At 34.4% G+C, this 22,106-nt stretch overlaps 3 protein-coding genes across 11 annotated transcripts; 1 reads left to right on the top strand and 2 right to left on the bottom strand.

Annotated features, from left to right (window-relative positions):
* Positions 1-112: 112 nt before the first annotated feature.
* LOC124178781 (15-hydroxyprostaglandin dehydrogenase [NAD(+)]-like) lies at positions 113-5,632 on the bottom strand. Of its 2 annotated transcripts, none has more exons than XM_046562410.1 (7): positions 4,818-5,632; positions 3,141-3,284; positions 2,041-2,164; positions 1,819-1,925; positions 1,421-1,594; positions 1,166-1,320; positions 113-976 (listed from the first exon to the last, which is right to left on the bottom strand). In XM_046562410.1, the coding sequence occupies exons 2-7, from the start codon at positions 3,231-3,233 to the stop codon at positions 862-864; spliced, it is 768 nt and encodes a 255-aa protein (XP_046418366.1). In that variant the 5' UTR covers positions 3,234-3,284; positions 4,818-5,632; the 3' UTR covers positions 113-861. The 2 variants fall into 2 exon arrangements, with proteins under 2 accessions (XP_046418366.1, XP_046418368.1); XM_046562412.1 differs by lacking the exon at positions 4,818-5,632 and adding an exon at positions 4,673-4,806.
* Positions 5,633-6,289: 657 nt separating this feature from the next.
* On the bottom strand, positions 6,290-9,955 carry LOC124178780 (18S rRNA aminocarboxypropyltransferase). Of its 3 annotated transcripts, none has more exons than XM_046562407.1 (5): positions 9,850-9,955; positions 7,683-7,876; positions 7,454-7,617; positions 6,679-7,066; positions 6,290-6,554 (listed from the first exon to the last, which is right to left on the bottom strand). In XM_046562407.1, exons 1-5 carry the CDS (start codon positions 9,915-9,917, stop codon positions 6,457-6,459), a joined length of 912 nt encoding a protein of 303 aa, XP_046418363.1. In that variant the 5' UTR covers positions 9,918-9,955; the 3' UTR covers positions 6,290-6,456. The 3 variants fall into 3 exon arrangements, with proteins under 3 accessions (XP_046418363.1, XP_046418364.1, XP_046418365.1); XM_046562408.1 differs by lacking the exon at positions 9,850-9,955 and adding an exon at positions 7,986-8,167; XM_046562409.1 differs by lacking the exon at positions 9,850-9,955 and adding an exon at positions 7,963-8,164.
* A 2,304-nt stretch (positions 9,956-12,259) lies between these two features.
* LOC124178777 (stimulator of interferon genes protein-like) lies at positions 12,260-20,434 on the top strand. Of its 6 annotated transcripts, none has more exons than XM_046562396.1 (11): positions 12,260-12,379; positions 13,388-13,783; positions 14,568-14,679; positions 15,241-15,297; positions 15,448-15,638; positions 16,761-16,871; positions 17,016-17,148; positions 17,531-17,673; positions 19,492-19,672; positions 19,793-19,906; positions 20,086-20,434. In XM_046562396.1, exons 2-11 carry the CDS (start codon positions 13,751-13,753, stop codon positions 20,178-20,180), a joined length of 1,170 nt encoding a protein of 389 aa, XP_046418352.1. In that variant the 5' UTR covers positions 12,260-12,379; positions 13,388-13,750; the 3' UTR covers positions 20,181-20,434. The 6 variants fall into 6 exon arrangements, with proteins under 6 accessions (XP_046418352.1, XP_046418353.1, XP_046418354.1 ...); XM_046562397.1 differs by lacking the exon at positions 12,260-12,379 and adding an exon at positions 12,744-12,930; XM_046562398.1 differs by lacking the exon at positions 12,260-12,379 and having other exon boundaries at positions 13,371-13,563; positions 13,680-13,783.
* Positions 20,435-22,106: the final 1,672 nt, after the last annotated feature.

The following is a 22,106-nucleotide window of genomic DNA, read 5'->3' as shown; positions in this document are numbered from 1 at the left end:
CAGTTGAAAATTTGGCGTTCGAAATGTTACGTTACATTTTTACTGATTTTTATCACTAAACAATGGACTTATATTTGGATTTTTTATTTTTTGTTTTTCTCCTCTTTGTTTGTATTTTTTTTTTTTTTTTTCTTCATTATAATATAGTAAAGTACAAAAGAATGCGATACAAAAAATAAACATGATGTTATACATGTGTAATTATGTGTATGTATGTATGCGCAATATAATCGCTGGATATACGGTGAGGCCTCTATCTTTTATACTAGGGCCAATTTGAGCAAGACATTCTTAATCAGAAGCAAAGAATTTTCGATTCCCACTCATCGTACAGGCGTAGAGTACTATTTTTTATAAATGAGTGATAATTATTGCAAACTCTAAATTACGCAAATTGTAATTATGTATTGTATTGCTATTGATAGTGCGATGCATAATTTTTTATACCTACTGTAATCAAAGTACAGAGTTGAACATATTTTCTGCTAATTTTACCATAATTTGTACGTTTATATAAAATGTGATTGCAGTGGCTTCACAGCTGTATACAAATAAGCGATGCTTCACATGCAGGACATGTTCGAAACCGAAAAATTTAACTAAAGTAATCCATATCGAAGACTACATAATTTTCAACAAATTTAACAATTCTAACAAACAATTTAAAAAGATTAGAATAGGATTATTGACGAAGCGTAAGAGAATACCTGTTCGAAGTTGTACATGGTCACCCTCGCGAAGCGTTTATACTTATTTCTATATTATTTAAATGGCGAAATGTATACTATCATTTAAGAATGTGCTTATCTTTATCTTTCATGAGTTACCATGATATTTAGTAAGTAACAAATAATATCTGATCTAATGATCAGCAAACGTAAGCTGATATGGTGGCTGACCATTTTCCACATACCAAATGCTACCACTTTTTCCCATGCTTATCACGTGGATTAACGCCTTTGCAACGTGTTCCGCTCTGAAAAGTAAAAACATGCGTTGTAGATGCTAGTGTAATTCTGTTTTGTTTACAGGTAATATCAAAATTAGCGTGCACAAATTATTTAATAGAATACATGGTATATTTTTCAGAGCTTCGATAACTTTAATCCACTGTAACTGTGGCCTGTTAAAAAAATTGGGCCTAGATTTAGAAAGGTGAACTCACTTTTGAGGAACTGTGGCAGCTGTATCTCGACACCAAGCATCCTCATAACGTGTTGAAAACAACTGTTTTCCAACGTCACGTACCAAATGAGTGTCTGTCGCACTAGGGCACAGCGCCATTACTTTGATACCGGTCAGTCCAACATGATACTGATCCTGGAAAGAATTAAATTTAATGACATGAGAATTGTTATGAATTTTTTTCACTACAGAAATTACAAATAGTCTATGTAGAATAAAATTATGTGAAAATTACTCCGTATGCCCTCGTAAGGCCAACAATCGCTGTCTTCGTAGCCGAATAAATGGGGACGCTGACGTAAGGGTTGATTCCAACGTTGCTTCCTGTGTTGACGACAATGCCCCCTCTTCCACCACGGTCTGTTCCAAGAAAACGTTGAGCAAGTAGCGTACCGCGGATCACACCATTCTGAAAAAAATATTTGAGTAATGAGATGTAGATAGCTGCTCGTAGAATTATTCCACATTGTTTTCATTTTACTCGAAATCTATCACTCCTAGTTTCACACTACTGGACATGAGATTCAATGTTTAATTATAATTTACACATATGGGGAATTCAATTAGGGATCCGTAACGTTGGAAGTTTGTAATTTTAAAATTGATTTGCTTGTTTTTGAAACAAAGTCTTACAAGATTGATGTCGACTTCCAGTTCCCAAAACCGATCGTTCATAATCCCTGCATTGTTTATGACTATGTCGAGTCGCCCAAAAGTTGCGATCGTAGTACGAAAAGATTCTGAAAGAAAAGCTTGAGTTATTCTGTAAGCTATTACAGTAAACAATAGAATACATGTTTCACATAAAAAATCACATTCTTTTTACAAAATATATTTATTTCAATATTGACTTGCCTTCAAATTGTGGGTAATCAGTTACGTCACATGAACAAAATATTACACGGTCTTTTCCATGTCGTGCAGCTAGACTCTCAACCAACTTCTCGCCATCCTCGACGTTGATGTCGCATATCGATACCTACAAGGCAGTTCATGCACAATTAGAACTGACAAAATGTCTAACAATAAGCTTATCTTAAATCTTTCCAGTCTCTATACAGCTGAATTTGTGTGTGTATAATAGTCATGTTTTTTATACAGATATTGCTAAGAATTTAGAAAATTCTATCTTCAAATTTCCAGAGTTTGAAATTAACTAAGTTTTTACTTATGGGATTGTTTTTAAATTACATAATTAGACTTATGCGTCTGGGCGTCGTTACTATCATGAGTTTGAAAACTTCAAAGCTAGTTTTGATAAAAAAAAATTTGCCAGAATCTTTCAATGTTCACCTCAAAAATGACTCTAAATTTCTCTCAACTATTTTTAAACGTGGTTCCCAGAACGACTTAAAATGCTTCTAAACAGTAGAAGTACACACAGTATTCACAATTTTTTGTACAAATTAGCATACCTATAAATTAAAACACAGAGTATTATCCTTAGTTTTTTTAAGAAGTTGCTAACAGTTTCTCAATTTTCATTAATGGAATGCAATAATTTAATTATCCAATTTCGCCGATGGCTCCGAATATTTTATTTGTATGTCATCTGTACTCATCGCTAGTGTAATTGTTGAAATTTTTGAGAACGAATAGTCGAATCAAATTATTGTATAATCGGGTACAAAAAGTCGGGTAATCTTATAAACTGCAATTGTCCGATTAATTTTAGAAACTTCAGAGAAATCTTGAGAGAATAGTATGAAAAAAAAATTTATCAGTTTGGAAAGAAAGGGAAGCATCTTTTCTTCCACGCATATTTCGAACAATATGATTGATAAATTGTAAGTTTTGAAGTCATTCTTGCAATCGCTTTTATTTATAATTTGGTCATCGGTTTAGCGGAATCGCACTTGTACTTCAAAAAGTACCGATTTCATAATGAAAGTGACGTTTTACTATTTAGTATTTATATTGCTATCACAGTAATTGACAATTTTCGAAGGTCTCACCTTGGCTCCATGATCGAGAAGCTCTTCGGCATAAGCTTTACCGATACCGGAAGCTGCCCCGGTCACAAGGGCCACGCGACCTTTAACTTCCATCCTTAGTGTTATATACTTATCTTTCGGGGATTCTTTTTACGCTAAAAATACCTGTAAAGCAAATATCGATCACGTGATTTATGGTAAACTGGTGAATTGAAATGGCAACCGAATAGAACGAGATTTTTTAGCGATAATATCGCAAACTTAAACGGATTCTAATGATATTAATTTAATCATTCAAATTCAGTTCTTGCAAATACTTTCGTTGAAATAACACCTTAGATTATTATATAGGATGTGTTTCCTACCGAAAATCTATAGTTTTCGTCATGTTGAAGTTAGTAAAATTATTGTGATGATTCATGCTGAGGATAAACCGTTATTTTGCGATTTTAGAACTGTTTGAAATTCCATAAACCGTAATAAAACAAAACATACTCATATTTTACAATCTTAGTTCCTTCAAAATTATTGTAAAAATAAGAAATGTAATTTTTTCCGAACGTTTATTCCTTACGATATCGTTACTAACTTCAAACTCGTTCCTTTCCGCATCATTTTTATTACTCTTCTCTGTTACATGAAATCCATTTTACAAAATTAAAGAGATCGAATATTAATAAACGGGTTTTGAGAGAACCACGACTTTCGCTATTTTTGGAAACAAACGTGAGTCACTCAAACCAAGACTTACAATCCAAAAAAATAACTTTATTGACTCGTGTGCATACATTTGGTACTCGGTTCGTTAGAAGAAGGTGTAAAATATCATCCCAGTAACACAAGCATATAGATTCAACCCCAGAGAAAAACTTATTTGAGACAATCAATCTGAGAAAAATTTTCCTACACTATGAGGAAAAAACAAGCACATGCAATTAACAACTCAATTTTTTTAATGAAATTCATTCGCTTTCAAGGTTACTATTATTTAGCATTTTCTCCCGCTGACGAGCGCAAAAGTATTGTACAACATACAGACCGATTATAAATTGAATGTATCATAAGTCAATTTCAGTAATTATGAATACCGAATTATATCGTGTGTTGTAAAGTCCGCAGATTTTTGAATTATTAGGCTTTTGTCCAGTACTAAACAAGGAAACCCGGATGCAAACAAAAAGATATTTCATTCAATGTTTATGTGTGTATTTACGACCAACAATATTTTTCATGAATCTTGCAGCCAACTTGTATGCATATCACATATTTCAAAGCGTATATGATTCACTCGGCCAAAGGGAGACATGATCAAGATTCAAGCATGTCCTGTATGTATGTTCATATTGAGAGGTTTATTTTATATTATACACAGTTCTTAATTATGAAATGCGTTTAAATCAATACGAAGCGGTGATAAGCACGAGACCATCGTTAAGACACATAGAACAATCCACGTATACGATTATAACACGCAAACAGTATGAAAGATTAATGCGGCATGTTGATAATTGCAGTATTGAATGGAGCGTTTGGAATCTTCAGAAATAACGTACCAATTTTAACTAAATACATCGAATTTAATTATCTGTATATTAAAATTCCGATGTATTTGATTTAAAATGTAATATTCCCGGTACTATTCACTCACTAGCCGTGTACATTATTAAAATAAAAACAAGTACAGTTTCTTATATTTACCTTTTGTGAAACGCAGCACGTATCTCGTACTAAGCTGTACATGCGCTATTTATAACTGTTTAAATATCTATTTATATCTGTATAAATATCTATTCATCCGTGGAGAGATGTAGAACTCCAGAAATACGTAATGAGTATTGGGCGAAAGTTGCCGGTTGAAGCGAGAGGTGTGGTTGTCGAAAGGTCGAAAGTGCGGATATACCTGTGATATTTGTATGAATGTACACTATTGATTCGCGCGGTATTGCGTGCAGCGTGTTGCGTTTTCCCTTCTATATATCTAAACCTACATGCGCGTTCAACGTGCGTATAGAATAAGGCGTGCAGTCGCCGGACATAGACTTATAAAAGTATATGTCGCCGGATGGACGGAGCTCTAACCCTTAAATGCCTCAATTTTTCGCGTCTGAAGCCCCAACACTGGAATTTTAATCCCTTCGGCCTCGCCCAGTTTCGAGATCGCGCACTATGACCTAGCGTTTTGCCGTAATAGCGCGCATGTCTGGTATAAAAAATTTGCAAAACACATTTTTTCCGTCAATTAGGTAAAAGGTGAACTGGACGAAATTATAATCATTTCCGATTCACTCAACAGAAATTTATAATCCGAAATATTGTCTAGTTTGAAAGCGATCGAAGATTGTAATTTAGAAATAACTCCGATGACTAGTTTCTGAATTATTAAACTTTTGACTTTGCTGTCTATTGATTCTTTTGATCGTTTCATCTGATGCTCACTTTCTGATTCATGTTTTCTTATTACTGAAGAATACTGAGAAAAAAATTATTAATAAAAGTTCGTAAATCGAACAATAAGAACATAATAGCCTCAGTCGAATTCTTATAATAAAGGAACAAACTGCACAATAAAAACCTGATAAATATCCTATATACTTAATTAGATATATAAATTAATCGGAATTTGTTAATTGTTGTATATATCATTTTGTTTTCAAAATAATTTCTTGGATCAATACTGGCGGTTCAATTTATAAATTTTCACATACACATTAAAAATATTCATAAAGCACTATTATACTATTATATGCTATCGATTGTTGTACATAAAAAATGTCCCAATACAATAACATATTGAAAAAACTGTACAGTATATGTTAGTTTTGTTACAATTTTATGATCTATGTATAATTAATCCATGTTTACCACTATTTTCCTAGTGTAAAACTTTTCGTCTTTTCCCAGTCTTTACCATAAACATATTCTGCAAACTCTTTGCTATAAAAGATGAGAATTTGCTGATTGAATATTATGTCATTTGCTTTGAAAGGGCTGATTGCTCAAGTGGATAAAAATTGAGGCAGGTTATTTTGAATGAATTAAATTGAATTTGAATTACTAATAACACAAATCTGAGAGCAACAAAGAGAGAAAAGACAATAGTTTCTTGGGTTTCACCAATGAAAGATCACGAATTATGAACTAAACACTTTATAATAAAATTAGACAACTGGTAATGAATAAAAAGTGTAATTACTTGGCTGACCTAACTTGGAATAATATGCAACATGGTATTCATTTGTTGAAAAAAAATCGCAAATTCTCAGTTTGAACAATGGAATTTACTAACGTGTTCCGGTTTATTCCGCTTTCAGATTACGTGGCAACCCATTAATACCTATTATTTTCCTTCTGCAACTAAAATTGGCTCTGCAACCGATTTAGGAGTTTCCGTCTCCTCTTCGGATTCACTATCATAATGTGGGAGATCTGGTTCAGCTGAAATTGGGAACAACTGATTTTAGCTAACAATAAGTGAATATGGCATAATCCTGGATTCAATTATTTTTGGAGAAGGATTATGTGAAATTTAAATCATATACTTGATAACACAAGAACTTACAACTCCTTTGAGATTTCTCTGTCCTAGCATCGGCCAGGAATTTATTTTGAACCCTTATAACTTCTTCACTGTCCACGCAAAGCGCATATTTTTCTAATAGCTCCGAGTTTAGTTCCATGAAAGAATGACCCCAGGAAAATTTCCCAAGATAGTAAGCAGCTTCCTCGGGAAATCCAGTTATAATTAATGTCGCTGCAATTGCTTCGACACAGCTTAGTTGACATGGCTTTCCATAATTTATGGGATTAGCTGCGACCAGAAAAGGCAGCAGCCGAGGATATGGAGTTCGCATTCTTGCAAATGGTGTATCATCTAATCTTGCCCAGCTGCAGTCAACGACTGCACATCCGTGTTCACCAACAATATGTTTATCCAACGGGCTTACACACTACGACAAAAAGAGTTTTCAATCTCTATGCAATTTCGCAGCAGAACTTCGATTGACAGATTTTGACAATAATATTTTACTGATAGTTGTAGTGAGAAGTTTAGCAAAGTCGAATTTTTCCAGCGCATCGATAAGTTTGTTGTTTTAATTGTTTCATATTATTTTCACTGAGATAAAATTTGAAAATGAAACTCGAAAAATTTTAACTTGTTGGAATTCCTGACATGTAATTTTTTACGGATGCTTTTTAGTCCGCTGGTGTTAGCTTCATACATGGAACACAGCTATAGAGTGTTGGGTTTTCGCCATATTACCTCATACACACAAGCAAGAGATCTTGAAATAAAAGTAATCACCTACAAGAATATAATGAGAAGATTAAAATACCTTCTCACCAACTGGGGTCACAACCAAACCAGGAAATCTGGTTCCTAATCTCAAAGTTTCTACGAGACCGTGCCTGGAGAGTTTTCGGCCGGAACATTTCTTCGGGTCGCAATGTTCGAGATCCCACATCGCCACCGGGAATGAAACTTTGAAAGCCTCTTCAGCTGCAAAAGTTAAAATTGAGTATATCACGGCAATAAATAGCGTAGATCAAGTAGCCGTATCTAACCTCCAGCATCTTCAGAGTCCGACGGATCCGATCTGTCGCCTTCTTGACGATATTTCTCCTCTTTTCCAACCGAACGTCGTTTTCGGCGGTCTACGATTTTCCCTTTATATTTCTTGCTCCGTGACGACATTTTACGGTTAATACAGACACGGTTATTCCGTGGACTGAAGATACTTATATCTATATCCTCAGCACTGAATTATAGAAAAATCCTCAGTCAACGAATATTCTGAGGATTTATACCTCGTTAGATTATTCACTAATAATGAGTTTGCACCACCAGGGTGTAGTAGTTGCGCAAACCATAAATGATTAGTTGCGTCTTCAGTAATCGTCAGCTGTAAGTACGGTGACATATCGCGACACGGTTTTGTTTTGGCTGTGCTACATATCCTGCAGGTGCATTTCGAAATTAGCTGGCAGCGCTAAAAACTCCCTAGAACGGAGGTAGAGCTACTCACGAACTCGACGACGCAAAAGAGATAAAAGATCGTTGATAGCACTGTGAGCTAATATCGGAACGCACTCTGAAATGACAGAGTTTAGTGGATACATAAGTACGATTATGGCCGTAGTGACGTCATTAGACCGTCAGAACATTATTTACCGAGCGCGCAAATCAAATATACTACGCAACAATGTATAACAAAAAAGACGATATTCGCGATGCAATACGTTTCCTTTGCCTACAATGACTGGACAATTAATTTTTAGTAAATGGGCTGAATGTTTATAGAAAGAGAACGGCACGAGAACGTCAGTACCTATAGATTTATGATACACAGTTTAGTATACGCGGGCAGGCCCTTAGAGAAGCCCAAACGTCGATGAGAGTGTTATAATCGAATTGCTAGGGAATGTATGAGGTATTCCACGCGAACTCGACAAATGATTTTCCATCGCCATTTTTGATTTCGTTCACAATTTTTTTTACGATTGTCCTAACTCTAAACAGCACTCTTGAATTGAATACACACAAATGCGCGTGGGCTCGCACGCATGTGTGTATTATCATTATTATTGAACATTAAGAAAAAACGTATATACAGAGATGAGTAAAATTTATATTGAATTCGATTTTTCACTATTTATACTTGTTTCATCTGTAGCTTCTAAACTAAAAGCTGGTCCACTTCCATCTTGGTCTCAAATTTTTGATTTATATCAAAGAATTCATGAGGAAAACATGAAGCCAATCGATTGGGGCTATTTATTATAAAATTGGGTTTTCGTCTTTTTGAGAGCAGTAAAAATCAAACCCGTGATCCAAAAAATCTGAGACTCGGTGAAAGATGTTTTTTGTCCGTTCTACACTATACCTAAAAATAAAAACAATCGCCCATGGTAAGGTTTATACGTATATTAATTGGTGTGGAATTCTTCATATATATATATATATATCTAACTGTGTTGAATATATAAGCATATGTAATACAAAGCCGAAAAAAAGGCTTGAAGGGTTATTCCACGTTAGGAAATACAAAAATGTGACCATGACCTCACCGATTTCAAACAATTTTTCACACTTGTTTAGATTACTGACAAACGGTAAATCTCAAATCTTTATCTCCTGGGGACAAGCCTAGCGCTTGGAATGGATTTTTTCAGATTTTAATCTAATTTCGAGTTTTTAAATTTAAAAAATCACGTCTTAGCTATACTTATTGCGTATTATAAGCTGTAAAAAAATACGATAAATGAAATAGATCGCAATTTTCCGGGGAACACGATCCCACCATTAGTGTTCCGATATCTCTGCGTGGAAACTCGCTCAATCGGAAAAACCGAAAACATTGGAAAATCAAACTTCTCAAAAATGTTTGCTTCAAATTGGCACAAATTTTCAGGAAAGATTCTTGCAATCAATTTCATATTTTGTAATTTTTTTTTAGCTGATAATTCGCACTAAATATAGCTAAAACACGATTTTTTCATTTAAAAATCCGAAATTAAGCCGAAAACCTAAATAGTTGATTTCGTGCGCTATAGGCTTGTCTCCAGGGGCTAAAAATTTGGGATTTACCGTTTGTCAGCAATCTGAATAAGTGTGCAAGACTTGGTCGAAATCGGTGAGGTCATGGTGACATTTTTGTCTTTCCTGACGTGGAATGCCCCCTAAGACTAATTACTTTTAAATGAAATGCAATATTATATATAGCCAGCTGACCTGTCCCTTTGCTTCTGGCCTTGGCGTTGTAAATTGGACCTTCGTGCTTCGAGTTTTTCGTTGCACATAAATTCAACTGAATTCTAAAATCATCAGCTGCGAGAGACTTGAATTCAAAATCAGTACGCCTGCAGATTATGTTAATCTCACAAGGGCTGCAAGTCCCTTCTTATTGTTCGTATTTTCGCAACATGTGCATAAATTTTCTATTTTCTGACCAAATACTGCAGTCTCGAATAAAGAACATAACAGTATAGAAACCTTTTGTTTGTTACGGGCTGAGGGTCACAAGGTTCAGCTTATCTTGCAGACAAAAAGAGGGTATTCCGGCATCTATCATCGGGTTACAAATCGCAAATGCGCACCCTTCTAATCGTAAGCGGTTTCACGTGTGAACCGAAATATCGTGTTACGTTGAGTAAGTCTTACAATTAATTTCGTCTGTGCACGCTGAACAGACTGTATCGCGGTTGACGGTACCGACGGAAAATGACAACGTATCGCGGGGGATGGCAGTCATTGTAACAAATTTAGATCGTCAATTGTACGAATGGTAATTGGGAGTAGACCATCGGCTTTCCTCATATAGATTATTCCCTTGTTTGACCACAGATTCTTAAGGTGCCTATCCACGTGAGAGTAAAATTTTCGACAGTCGCTCTCGAGAGCAGAACTCGCCTGCAGTGGACGCATTGCTGATTGTGAGTGTAACTCGTAAGCAGTAACGTCAAACTTGTCGATAGTAGACTCATGAGAGCTTGCATTCAAGTGGAAAAGTTCAAACATGCTATCTGTACATAGTTACGGGCACTATATCACTATGCACTTGGACCAAAGAAAATACGTGTGCATTAATTAACCGAAGAATATATACAAAAATTCATCCACCTTTTTTCGCAATAGTCAGCCCAACAAATTTTAACCGAACTGCAGTCATTCGGATGCGATTCCGAAATTGACACGCGCCCGCTATTTTCAATTTACATACAAGATTCTTTGTAACACCGCTTTACAGTCTCTGTGTTACCCAAGAATTAACCAGCCATCTCCTACTTTTCTGTCATTTTCGTCCTCATAATTTCCAATGCAACAATTATCGCTGCGGTAACTTATTGTTTATGAGACGCCATGGAGCAACTCTCAGAATTTACTCTCCGTAACTAGACACCTTTATACGATAAACTGGCTGCACGTGATTTCGTTTTAAGAAAGAGAGAGAGAAAGAGGAGAGAAACAGACTAGGAAAAGTAGAGCGGAGAGCGAAAGAGAGAGAACGTGTGTATAAAGAAGGAAGGCCTAACAATGAGCGACGCCCTTACTAATCTCCAGAGTGGGGAGAGAAACTGGACTGGCATTCTTTGCTTTCCGCGGGATAAAAGCATTACGTTCGTCTCTGACTCCGATTAATTGAGTTCGCTCCAAGTTTCTTTTTACCTATAGGATGATTTCATTTTGTTATAAAATTTTATTCTATGTTATAACGCGGCTAGATTCTTTCCGAATAAAATGTTATCTATGAGTTTGTTCAATCTAACTTCGTAGTCTACGTTGCTTGAAGTATATAGGGTGTCCCAATTGAAAAGACGCATTACGTTTCCAGCTGACCTAATGGTTCAATTGGAAAATGTAGCCTACAAAAGTTCAGAGGGGGACGCATGAAGAATTTTTTTCCCGGCGGTCCAGCATCATAGCTGGTGACGCTGTAGAGGATGGACCAGTTTTTTTTTAAATGGAATCATACATTTTTCTTCAATTAAAATATTCCTTATTCAAAAATGTGCAACTTTCTTGGGAATTTTTTTTTCATGAACATGAATAGTTCGTGAGATACGACAAAAAATCAAATTCTGCAATACACGAGGAGATTGAGTCTTCCGCGCCCCATACGTCCTTGTCGTGTTATGAAAAGATAAGACACAGAAGATTGTTATTGTGTCGTGTTATATGAAGGTCAGATAGGACGCAACATCAATGCATGCACACACACACACGGGGCGCGGAAGACTCAATCTCCTTGTGTATTGCAGAATTTGATTTTTTGCTGTCTCACAAATTATTCATATTATGAAAAAAAATTCCTGAGAAAGTTGCACATTTTCGTATACGGAATATTTTAATTGAAACAAAAATGTATGAATCCATTTTAAAGAACTCGTCCATCCTCTACAGCATCACCAGTTATGATGCTGGACCGCAGGAAAAAAGTTCTTTATGTTGCCCCCTCTAAACTATACAACTTTTGTAGAACAAATTTTCCAATTGAACCATTAGGTTAACTGGAAACGTAATGCGTCTTTTCAATTAGGACACCCTGTATATCTTCAGTTGACCTAGTCTAACAATTATTGGAATCTTAATTTAAATTCCTTTCCCGGGGCTTAAGGTACGAATTTCTATTCGTCAAGGCAACACGAATCACGATCCAATCTACGGACTTACGAAGAGCCAATCAAAAAACAAATCGTAACATGGCCAAACAGTAACGACATGTGTTCATGGTGACGACCGTGACGACATCTGAAAACGCCAAGTATGTACGATTATTTATCTCACTCACGGACTATCTCACTGAATTAGGCGGTATTATCCAACGTTGCCCGGAGTGTCGCGGAGAAAAATAGAAAATTACGAGGATTCTGTCTTTCTCAGATACACGTTTTTAATTGGCAACGAAAGAGATGGAGTTGGGAGGACTTCATCTCTCTTTCACTAATGGGAGCACATTTCTTTGTTCAACATTTGCGTGGGGACAGAGTGGCCACACGTGTTTTGTACACGGTGCGCGTTCCAGTATTACTATATTTCATGTATATCTATTCATATATGTATACTTTATGATGTATATTTGAAAGAATTACTGTGCATTTTATACTTCCGTTGTCACATGCACTATGATATACGTAGAATTTAGATTCTAATTAATTTACATACAGCTTATACGTTTAATTCTCTGTCTTCTTGATTACAATTTCACAATTCAAGTTTAATTTCAATTTTACATTGGAAGCATATAAATATAGTGACGACGTAAGCGAGTGTAATCAGTCGCGAAACAGTGTTGGTTGATTCAATACAAGTATGGTACGAAGTATAGTACGAGATGCATTGTAAACTGCAAGCAAAATCGCCTGCCGCCCGAACCACTCAATTATAACATAACCGTCTTGAAGTGATATTTTAGTTCAATGGCGTGAATGTTGCGAACTTCTTCCATTGAACAGTTAACATGCTACACGACCTTAACCTGTTGAGAGTGCGCATGAGTAACTTGAATTGAATATAGTAAATGGCTTTCGATTATTATAACTTGCACGTCGAATGTGTACAGATTACATTATTATCAACAATGTCCATTCTAGACGGGTCACGTCTTTTGTTTAGTCCAATTCACGTTACAGACGGATTTTAAAAATTCGCAGTCAGCTGTCGTCAATGCAGACTGATGTTTACAACAAAAATTTAGCTTCTGTCAAGATCACAGAGATGATGTTCAGTACGTTATGCTTACACCCCATATATGTTTACTTGCCATTTTTAGTAAGTCACAAGCATGCACACATGGAAAGCTGATTACACATATGTATGCAACAGAGTAGTAGCGACGTGCCGGCAAGTCTGCATCAAAGTGTAACTACGCACAGAACCGGGAGTGGAACTTGCGATTGCTTACGGTTCTCGGTAAATCTGCGGAACGCGACGAACCTCCAGCAGAAGGTGTGATTATAATATATATTGTGTATGCAATGATTGGGTTAAGTTACAAATAGTATTCCGTTAAAGTACGCCAGTCTCCTTCTGGACATGCACTGACCATCCAATGAAATCGACAGGTATTCAGCGTTACTCTGAATGAACCAGCGAAAAAAAGCAGCTCTGTTACACTTGCTTTTTACAACTAAAAATGGCGAGTGCGATTGATTGTACCGAACTACAGGCAAGTTGAATTTATTGTTAACAAGTATCCAGTTTTCATTCTGGTGATTCGAATAGAAATGTTTGAAAAAATTTTCAGTAAGTTTAGGCATGTGAGTTGGTTAGCGAGCCAGTAAGTGAACCAGAATTAGTTGCAATCACAGTGTTTTTATGGATGTAGAAAATTAGAAAAACAGAAAATCTTATTTACGGAGTGCCCTGGTCAGTTTCAATGTGACGTATATATTTCCAAGTATCGAACTGCACGTATCTGCAATCGCAATAGTAAATACGTAAGAATCCATGCCATTTCTTTATTTCTGCATCAAATGAAAATGTATCGGAGTGTTTTTGTTCAGAATAGTGTATAGAATAGAGCCGTTGTCCCTTTTTTATATTAGAGATGCATGGACTTTGATACTTTGAGAAATATACGTCAATGACGAAATCGACCAGGGCACCCTCTTGAAACCTGTTATTAAAAACAAAAGAACTTTATCATTTTTTCCCCTAGAGATAAGAAGGGTCCCAATTTATTTTTATTTTTTTTATTTTCATTCCATTGTGTTGAAATTTCTGGTAAACTCTTTTGATTATTAAGTTTGTCGCAAATATTTTTAATCACATTGATTACGTTTTTGCCATTTCATAGTATATGTATATGTTCCTCTTGTTAGTGAGATCGGTAGACTAGAAATTTGGAAAACACAAGTCTGGTGAAACATAATATTTTTTCAAATTACGGTTGGAAAAAAGTTAGTCTGAAACCAAATAAAAATGTTTATTTCTGTGTTTTCAATCACTAGGTAGTCAAGGAATTAAGAGGAGGGGGGCTTTTGTACCCTAAAAACATACCTGGAGATCGTGGTAATACTGCCATGATTACACAGATTATATTAATCATTCTACTTATGATGTGTAAGTGTGAAATTTATAAAACTAAATTAAGCTGTTGATCAACAATTACTTCTAAATAGTCTACTTTCATTTATATTTAATTGAATAGGGTGGTGACCGACCAAGAAAATCGGGAATAGTTAGGAAATTTCATCTATTGGGAAAAGTCAGGGAAAAGTCAGGGAATTATGATGGATCATAGGAAAAAACATACTTTCTTTATAAATCGTTTTCAAACTTCAACTATGCTTAATTAATTCAGTTAAGTTAATTTTCGGAAATGTTATTGTTCAATTTCTAATTATTTGTGTAATACGATGCAATACCGTGTGTTTTTTAGATCCGAATTTATATATTCAAGATGCACAACTTCTGGAGCTTTTGGTCATAAAATCTGCGCAACATTATCTAAGTTTCATAGGAAAAAGTCAGGGAATTCTGCATTTTTTTTATGGGAAAAGTCAGGGAATTTTATTTGAGCAAAATGTTTTCCACCCTGTTGAATAATTCTATTTTATTATGCATATTAATTCACTTGACGCTTCATTAGAATTATATGCGATGTAATGTCTTTTTTTTCAGTATGTGCTTACTATGCATCAAGGAACCGAGATTTAAATGATTACATTAAATACTGTGGTTAGTATAAGATGTAATGTTGATATAATCAGAAGTTTTCAGTAACTCTATGTAACTTATGGATTCAGATTATAATCCAATATTTATTTTTTACTCAAATTAACTCAATGTATATAATCTAAATTGACAAATGTATATTTTTTTTTCAAGTTTACTGCACTGCAAGTAACATAATTTTGATCTCATTGTGCAATTTCTTGATGAGAATCACGAATCTTTTCGAAGAGTTACGTCATGTCCATGCAAGATATGATGACAAAATCTTGAAAGTCTTCGTAGTTGCGCTGGAATACAACACATTATGTATAATTATCATCGCAGTGTGCATCTCGTGTTTGATTGTACGTAGTAATATTAAAGTAATGGATAATACATGGCTTAGTTTGAATTGTCTTTTCAAATTCAGAACAATATACGTTGTTTATAAAATAACTTAAGGGTATAAAGTATGGAGTGAATTATGAGTCTGTGAGCTAGCTTTTGGTGTTCATTACTTATACTGAACACACTTTCAACATGCTCAAATTATTACTAATTTAATGTTCTTGTTCGAACATAGAATTTCATTTTATGTCCTACTATCTTATCAGAGTTTAGTAATGTTACAGCAATCGACTGCTAAATTTTATTTAAAAATACGACTTTTGTGTACTTTTATCTCATTGTCAGCATTGCAATGATAGTAAGACCTGAAAATCTACCATTCATTTCGTTATAGGGCTATTCCGCATCAACCGGATCAGTCATCTCTCAGATATTTTTTTAATTTGGCATGTGGATTGTGTAGGGGGAGTTAGATTTTTGTGCCAAAGCACGAATCTCATAATGCAAAATTCGATTTTTTATTAACAATAACAAATTAGACTCCCATTTTTTTCAAAAATTCGTAACTTTGGCAAAAAATTAGATAAAATATATTTTTTTTTTTTCAAATTACGCAGAAAGCTCCATAGAATTTAAAAACAAATACGAAATGGTAAAAAAAAGCTGTTATCAATTGTTTATTTAACAATTAATTTTTCAAAGATTTTTAAAACAGTGACTGATACGATCAAAAAAATTTTTTTAAATTCTGACATGTTCCTTGAACTGTACTACAACCTGTGAATTAATTTGAGAGGGGTGTTTTTCTTCGTTTTTCAGTAAAAAATCATTAAAGGTGTCGATGCGCATGAAATTGCGGCGCGCCGAGTCTAAATGGGAGTCTAATTTGTTATTGTTAATAAAAAATCGAATTTTGCATTGTGAGATTCGCGCTTTGGCACAAAAATCTAACTCCTCCCACACAATCCACATGCCAAATTAAAAAAATATCTGAGAGATGACTGATCCGGTTGACGCGGAATAGCCCTATATCAGAAAAATTACTTCGAATAAAGAGGTGGAGAACAGAGATTTTTTTAAATGACTTACAGTTGTCTAAGATTTCCACAGTTCTCTCTATTCTTCATTAAATTTTATAGGCTATGATAATGGCAGTCGAAAATCCGATCATGTTTCTTTGGAGCCACGGTCCAGAACCGTACATCTGCTCATTGCTTTCTTCAATGATCATACTCCGCCTGATTAATGTTGTAAGTATTTGAGAAATAGTGCGCAAGGAATTACGACTTTTGGTAGAAACTCCATAACCATATTTTTACGTCTTTTCACTGCAGATGTACCTCATATGAATCAATATCTTCACAACGTCTATCACATTTTATCCCTGATTTCAGGACGAAAGTAGACTAGATACAGTTTTGAAAGTTTCACAAATGAAAGGTTTGGATTATGGAAGCAGTATGGCATACAGCTACTTCTACGGATACTTGAACATCGTTCTTCCTTCAGTTGGGGATGAGAAGAAAGGTCAAAAATACGTAGTTAATTTGAATTTAACGTACCATGGTTTTAAGACAAGACTGTTAGTAAGCCTGTTATCTCAATTTTTTTTTTTTTTACTATCACTGACATATTTCCAGGATTCACTAAGCCTAATCCAATAACCTTTTCCATATTTTACGATTTCTAAAACAGATCTATAGTGCGATATCTTTCACTTATAGTTTGACGGTTTGAATTTTGTTTAGCTCAATGTAGTATGAAGCTCTAAAAATAACCAAATCTCATCGATGGCTAGGATAAAAATTCGTTTCAAGACTTTTTTCTCATGGCTTCGTTGCTGTTACGCTGAAATTTTATGGTTTTCACAAGCTGATAATAATTTTTCCAATTTTAAATTTGTCATTAGGCTTATATGAGAACATCAAGGTATATGAAAGTCAAAATGGAGTGGAGGTACCAGTGAAAAAACTTTTCATTCTAATTCCTACCTCGCTTCACATTCCTCCAAATCTTGAAGAAGCTAGCTACTACTGGATGGAAAGTGCAAAGGTATTCATGAAGGCTTAAACCTTCTTTAATTTGAAATAATACACCTAAACAAGATACTTTGAAGATAGAAACTAGTAGCATTTTATGGGGGTGTCCTATCCTTGCTTTTATTGAATATACATAGCTGATAGAACGTGAAAATATTCGATAAAATTCATCACATGCAGACAATATTGATTGAAATTTTGTTATCTTCGTGGTGATAATAGTAGGCGAGCCTGTAAACAAAATCGTCTTTCATCGCAACAAGGATAAAACCAGGTAGAATCAATAATTTAGATGATCCTAGACAGGACTAGGGGGGTAGTAATCATCAGAAATCTTGCAAGGTCGCACAGGGTGATGTAAAAAAAAAACCAGATCATATTACGACGATATATCTGATATTGAAAATGTATGTAGATTTTATTAAATTAGTACTGAAAATAGTGTTTTCAGATATTTTGTGTCATGGGTTTGAGGTGCGCGCATTTTCAAGAATGTCGTAAAACTTAGCTGACTCGTATAATAGCAATTAACTTCAAATTTGTTTCAAATATTTTGTATGGCTAACGAAATTACCAAAATACTGTTGTCGGACATTTTTCATCTTGCCTATAATACTCTGATAGGGCCCGTGCAATACTTGATTTGTCTGATATCGGATTATTTTACATCTGGGCAACTTATTTTATCATGTCGAACAGTTTTCAGACGATTTTCGATAATATCAACTCGTTCAATTTTATTACATTTTTGAAATGCTTTCAAAATGTCCAGCAAATAGATTTTTTTCTGGAAATTAATTATTTCGCATCAATTAACTTAAATTTACTTATAAATATGATTTTCAGACACAATGCTATATATAGGGCATTCCACGCCAATTCGACCTGGGTTTTACACTTGACCTCTCAGATTTGGCGCGCGATTTTTTCTATGATATTTCTCACTTTGAAAAGTACTCCGTTTTTTTTTTTTTTTTTTCTCCCACTCAATTTGAATTCTCTACAATTTTAAGAAACTATTTTATTGACCGACCAAAATTAAAAATTTTTAAAAATTCCGAAAAATCCTTTGTCAGATATCAAAATTTTTAAGGTTGGAGCCGGAGTGGGCCGATTTTCCCCTCTTACTGGTTTCAAGCTCTTTCCGAGAAAAAAAACGTTAAAAAAATTAGAAGCGGAAGTAATTTTATTATGGATGGTTGCTGAAACATTTTTATATGTCACATTGGATATTTGAAAATTTTTTCAGATTTTTCGTAAGATTTTTTTTTCTTTATTTTGCCAATAAAAAAAAAATGCAAATGGTAAAACGATTCGAAAGTTCTAGCATTTTTAATGAAAAAAAATTTTTTTGCATGTTATTTATATGGGAAATTTCAAATGGCCAGCGACATTTTTTAAAATTGAGCTAAAAATTTTTCCAAACGGGAGGATTTATTTCTCAGTAATTAAATCCTTTTAAGACCATAGATTTGATAGGTTAGTTTTTTTTGCTCACCCTACATATATACCATACATATATATTTTTTTTTATCAGAACTGGTTTTCTGGCCAGGCGCAACGTGCCATTCTTGACATACATTCCGTAAATCAGACTTTTTTATATGATAGAATTGGCTAAATTTTACGACATTTTTGAAAATGCGCTCAGAGCAAACGAAAAACGTAAAATTTTAGAAAATCACATTTTTGGGCTTAGAATCATCTAAACTATCAATTCTATGTAGTTTTACATTTGGTGCGATAAGAAAAAATGTGGGCTCTCGCACTATAAGGATATCTCAACACCATTCCGACTATATATAACTGGCATGTATTGATACTATTCCAGAAACTCGAATCGGTTGTTAAACATCGAGCCGGTGTAGTTCATCGCACGTATCACAATAGTGTCTACAAGATCCATCCAAGGGGACAAAGAGGAAACGATAGTAAGGTATATGTGATAACTGAAGGTGCAACTCCTTTGCTGACGTTTTACGAAGTTCTGGAACATTCTGACAAGGATTCGTGTAAGTTATGTCTAACTTTAAAACTATTGAATCACAAGTTCATTTCAATACCTCTAACGACATGGTGATTGTTTTGTCACATTGCTACATACCAATTGTATGTTTTGATTTGTGTTGTAGCCTCTTATAAGGAATACAAGAAAGAAATTGCGGGATCTTTTTATAGAACTCTGCGGCACATCATTAGAAGTAAACCGGAATGCCGCGATTTGTGTGAATTGATTTATTACGAAGGTAAATTTTTATTTGGTCGGCTAATGTACCATTCACTTCAAATCTAACGTCTACGTGTCTATAGATGTTACTCATAAATTGCATGTGATTGGCCAATCTTAATTACAACTCCAGGTTGTTGCAAGTAAAATATTGACTACCAAAAGAGATAATTGAAAATAAACTGAATCTCATTACAGATTATGATTCTGATGGCAAAAAAGTGAACATTGCGGAGATCCTGCTTGAGAAAATCGATGAACAGACTTCTCTAGCTTCACATTATGGCCAGTAAAAAGAAAATTAAGAATACCTAATGTTGTCTTATGGTAGAACTTTATCCCACGATAATACTAGCATGAAAGAATTTTTGACAAGCCGTAAGGGAAAAATATAATGACAAAGTAAAGTTTCTAGGAGCCCTGACATTGGCACACCAACAGTTATATCGCTGTTAAATGAAGTGTGATCATACAAAAGATGCCAAAAAACATACATGATACATACAGATGTAAGGTATATCCATTTTATAAAGAGTTCCTTTAATGCGGTTTAAAATTTTTAATTAAAATACCCACTTGAAACAAAAGTAGGGAAAATTTAAGTCTAATCGTAATCGAGTTTTAAGAAGCTTCTAATCATGCTACACATTTATGTGATATTGTTTATCTATAGATTTTTTATACCTTAGCCTAAGTTTTTAAAGAAAAGGAACTATTCCAACAAATATATTTATTGCTAATTTTGAATATCATAATACCAATTTATTAGAGTTCTATTATGTCTAACCAGTACCAAAACCGATTAAATCATGACATGTTCAGCTTAAACAGATTTTTAAAATTAAGTAAAGTTAGCTGAGTATATTTAAAAATTGTAATTAACTGTGATTTGACTTAGTGCCAGATGCACTTAACTGTGCTTCAATGACACTGTAATGTCGAATGTGATAGAATATATAATATCCGATGTTGCATCTTTTTTACATTTCTTTACAAAGCTTTAAGTATAGCTTTATAGTAGTAAAGCGAAAACTAATTATGCGGATCTGAAAATTAACATTTGCCCACCCACTTACCGTTGAGTTTATACTGTAATTTCGACTGCAGGAAGAAGACTTACGCATTCATAACAAAAACCGTTTCATCCCGAATAAATAACATAAATCTGGATTGTTCTCACAGATACGCATCCAGCCAAATAAATATTGTTTTTGACAGATTGAAGTACTTTCAATCAAAATATATACGATATTACATAAATTTCGTCTGTGACTCCTTTCTTCTGTGAGGAAATCGAAACAACAGCGGCCTGTGAACTTGAATCAAGAGTCAATAAATCCGTTTCCATTTTTTCGCACCTGTATGTGCACATAACTTTGTGGACTGATTGTGAATTCCCAAGTATGATTTAGCTGTTATTTTCTTTAGTGTAAAATAACATTTGAATGACTTGTTATACGTCCCAAAGTTTGAATCCACGAATTAAATGTTATAAAAAATAATGTTTTGCTCAATATCGCGAATATAAAATTGTTGAACGTTATGTCACACCACACATTTTTATCAAAGGAACAATTTTTATGTTAAATATTCGTTAGTTAACTTTTCACTTCCGAAAATTTATTTCGCGGAAATCACTTTGCACATTAGGTACTTGCATACGTGTAGGGGCAAAATGAAACTGGTATGAGTGGCTCATTATACGAACTGTTTGTCTGTTCGAAACATAACTTTGGTAGGGCAATTGTTAAAATTTGGAAAGGTGCGTTGAAAGTAGTTTCATGACTTTTGTTATGGAGCCACGATGTTGGCAACTATCGTATTTAGCTTGAAATTTAGTTTTGATATGATATCACTGCTTTGTTATACCTTAAGCATAAACCGAACAGGTATAATACTGTAAATATGTAGGGATATGTCTTAACTAACAGTTTGTTCGATTTTTCACTTCAGAATGACTAAGAGTAACCCAAGTAAAAAGTATAACATTTTCTACAATAAATCTGATAGAAGTTATAAACATTTATTTGAAACCAGTGCTCTGAGTTATTCCGAATCACTGAACTGACAAATCAAACTAAAGATCTACAAATCATATTCTGTGGATAAAGACGTAATTCAATTAGATAATAACTACTATTACTTAAAAGTGTAATTTTTTATGCAATGATATTTTCCCTTGAGGATGAATTTGGAAATGATTTATTTCTCGTTATACT

Source organism: Neodiprion fabricii, chromosome 3 (assembly GCF_021155785.1).
Source record: "Neodiprion fabricii isolate iyNeoFabr1 chromosome 3, iyNeoFabr1.1, whole genome shotgun sequence".
Classification (NCBI taxonomy): Eukaryota; Metazoa; Arthropoda; class Insecta; order Hymenoptera; family Diprionidae; genus Neodiprion; species Neodiprion fabricii.
The sequence above is the reverse complement of the archived record's forward strand: the minus strand, read 5'-3'. Positions and strand labels throughout refer to the sequence as shown.

Coding starts and splice junctions, on each gene's coding strand:
- LOC124178781 (XM_046562410.1), bottom strand. CDS start 3,233: ATGGAAGTTAAAGGTCGCGTGGCCCTTGTGACCGGGGCAGCTTCCGGT. Junction 1,926..2,040: donor TGATTACCCACAATTTGAAG/GCAAGTCAATAT, acceptor CTTTTCTTTCAG/AATCTTTTCGTACTACGATC. Junction 1,321..1,420: donor GCCTTACGAGGGCATACGGA/GTAATTTTCACA, acceptor AATTCTTTCCAG/GATCAGTATCATGTTGGACT.
- LOC124178780 (XM_046562407.1), bottom strand. CDS start 9,917: ATGTGCAACGAAAAACTCGAAGCACGAAGGTCCAATTTACAACGCCAA. Junction 7,067..7,453: donor TGACCCCAGTTGGTGAGAAG/GTATTTTAATCT, acceptor TTTTTGTCGTAG/TGTGTAAGCCCGTTGGATAA. Junction 6,555..6,678: donor AGAGAAATCTCAAAGGAGTT/GTAAGTTCTTGT, acceptor TCCCAATTTCAG/CTGAACCAGATCTCCCACAT.
- LOC124178777 (XM_046562396.1), top strand. CDS start 13,751: ATGGCGAGTGCGATTGATTGTACCGAACTACAG. Junction 17,674..19,491: donor ACTGGATGGAAAGTGCAAAG/GTATTCATGAAG, acceptor ATACTATTCCAG/AAACTCGAATCGGTTGTTAA. Junction 19,673..19,792: donor ACATTCTGACAAGGATTCGT/GTAAGTTATGTC, acceptor TTTGTGTTGTAG/CCTCTTATAAGGAATACAAG.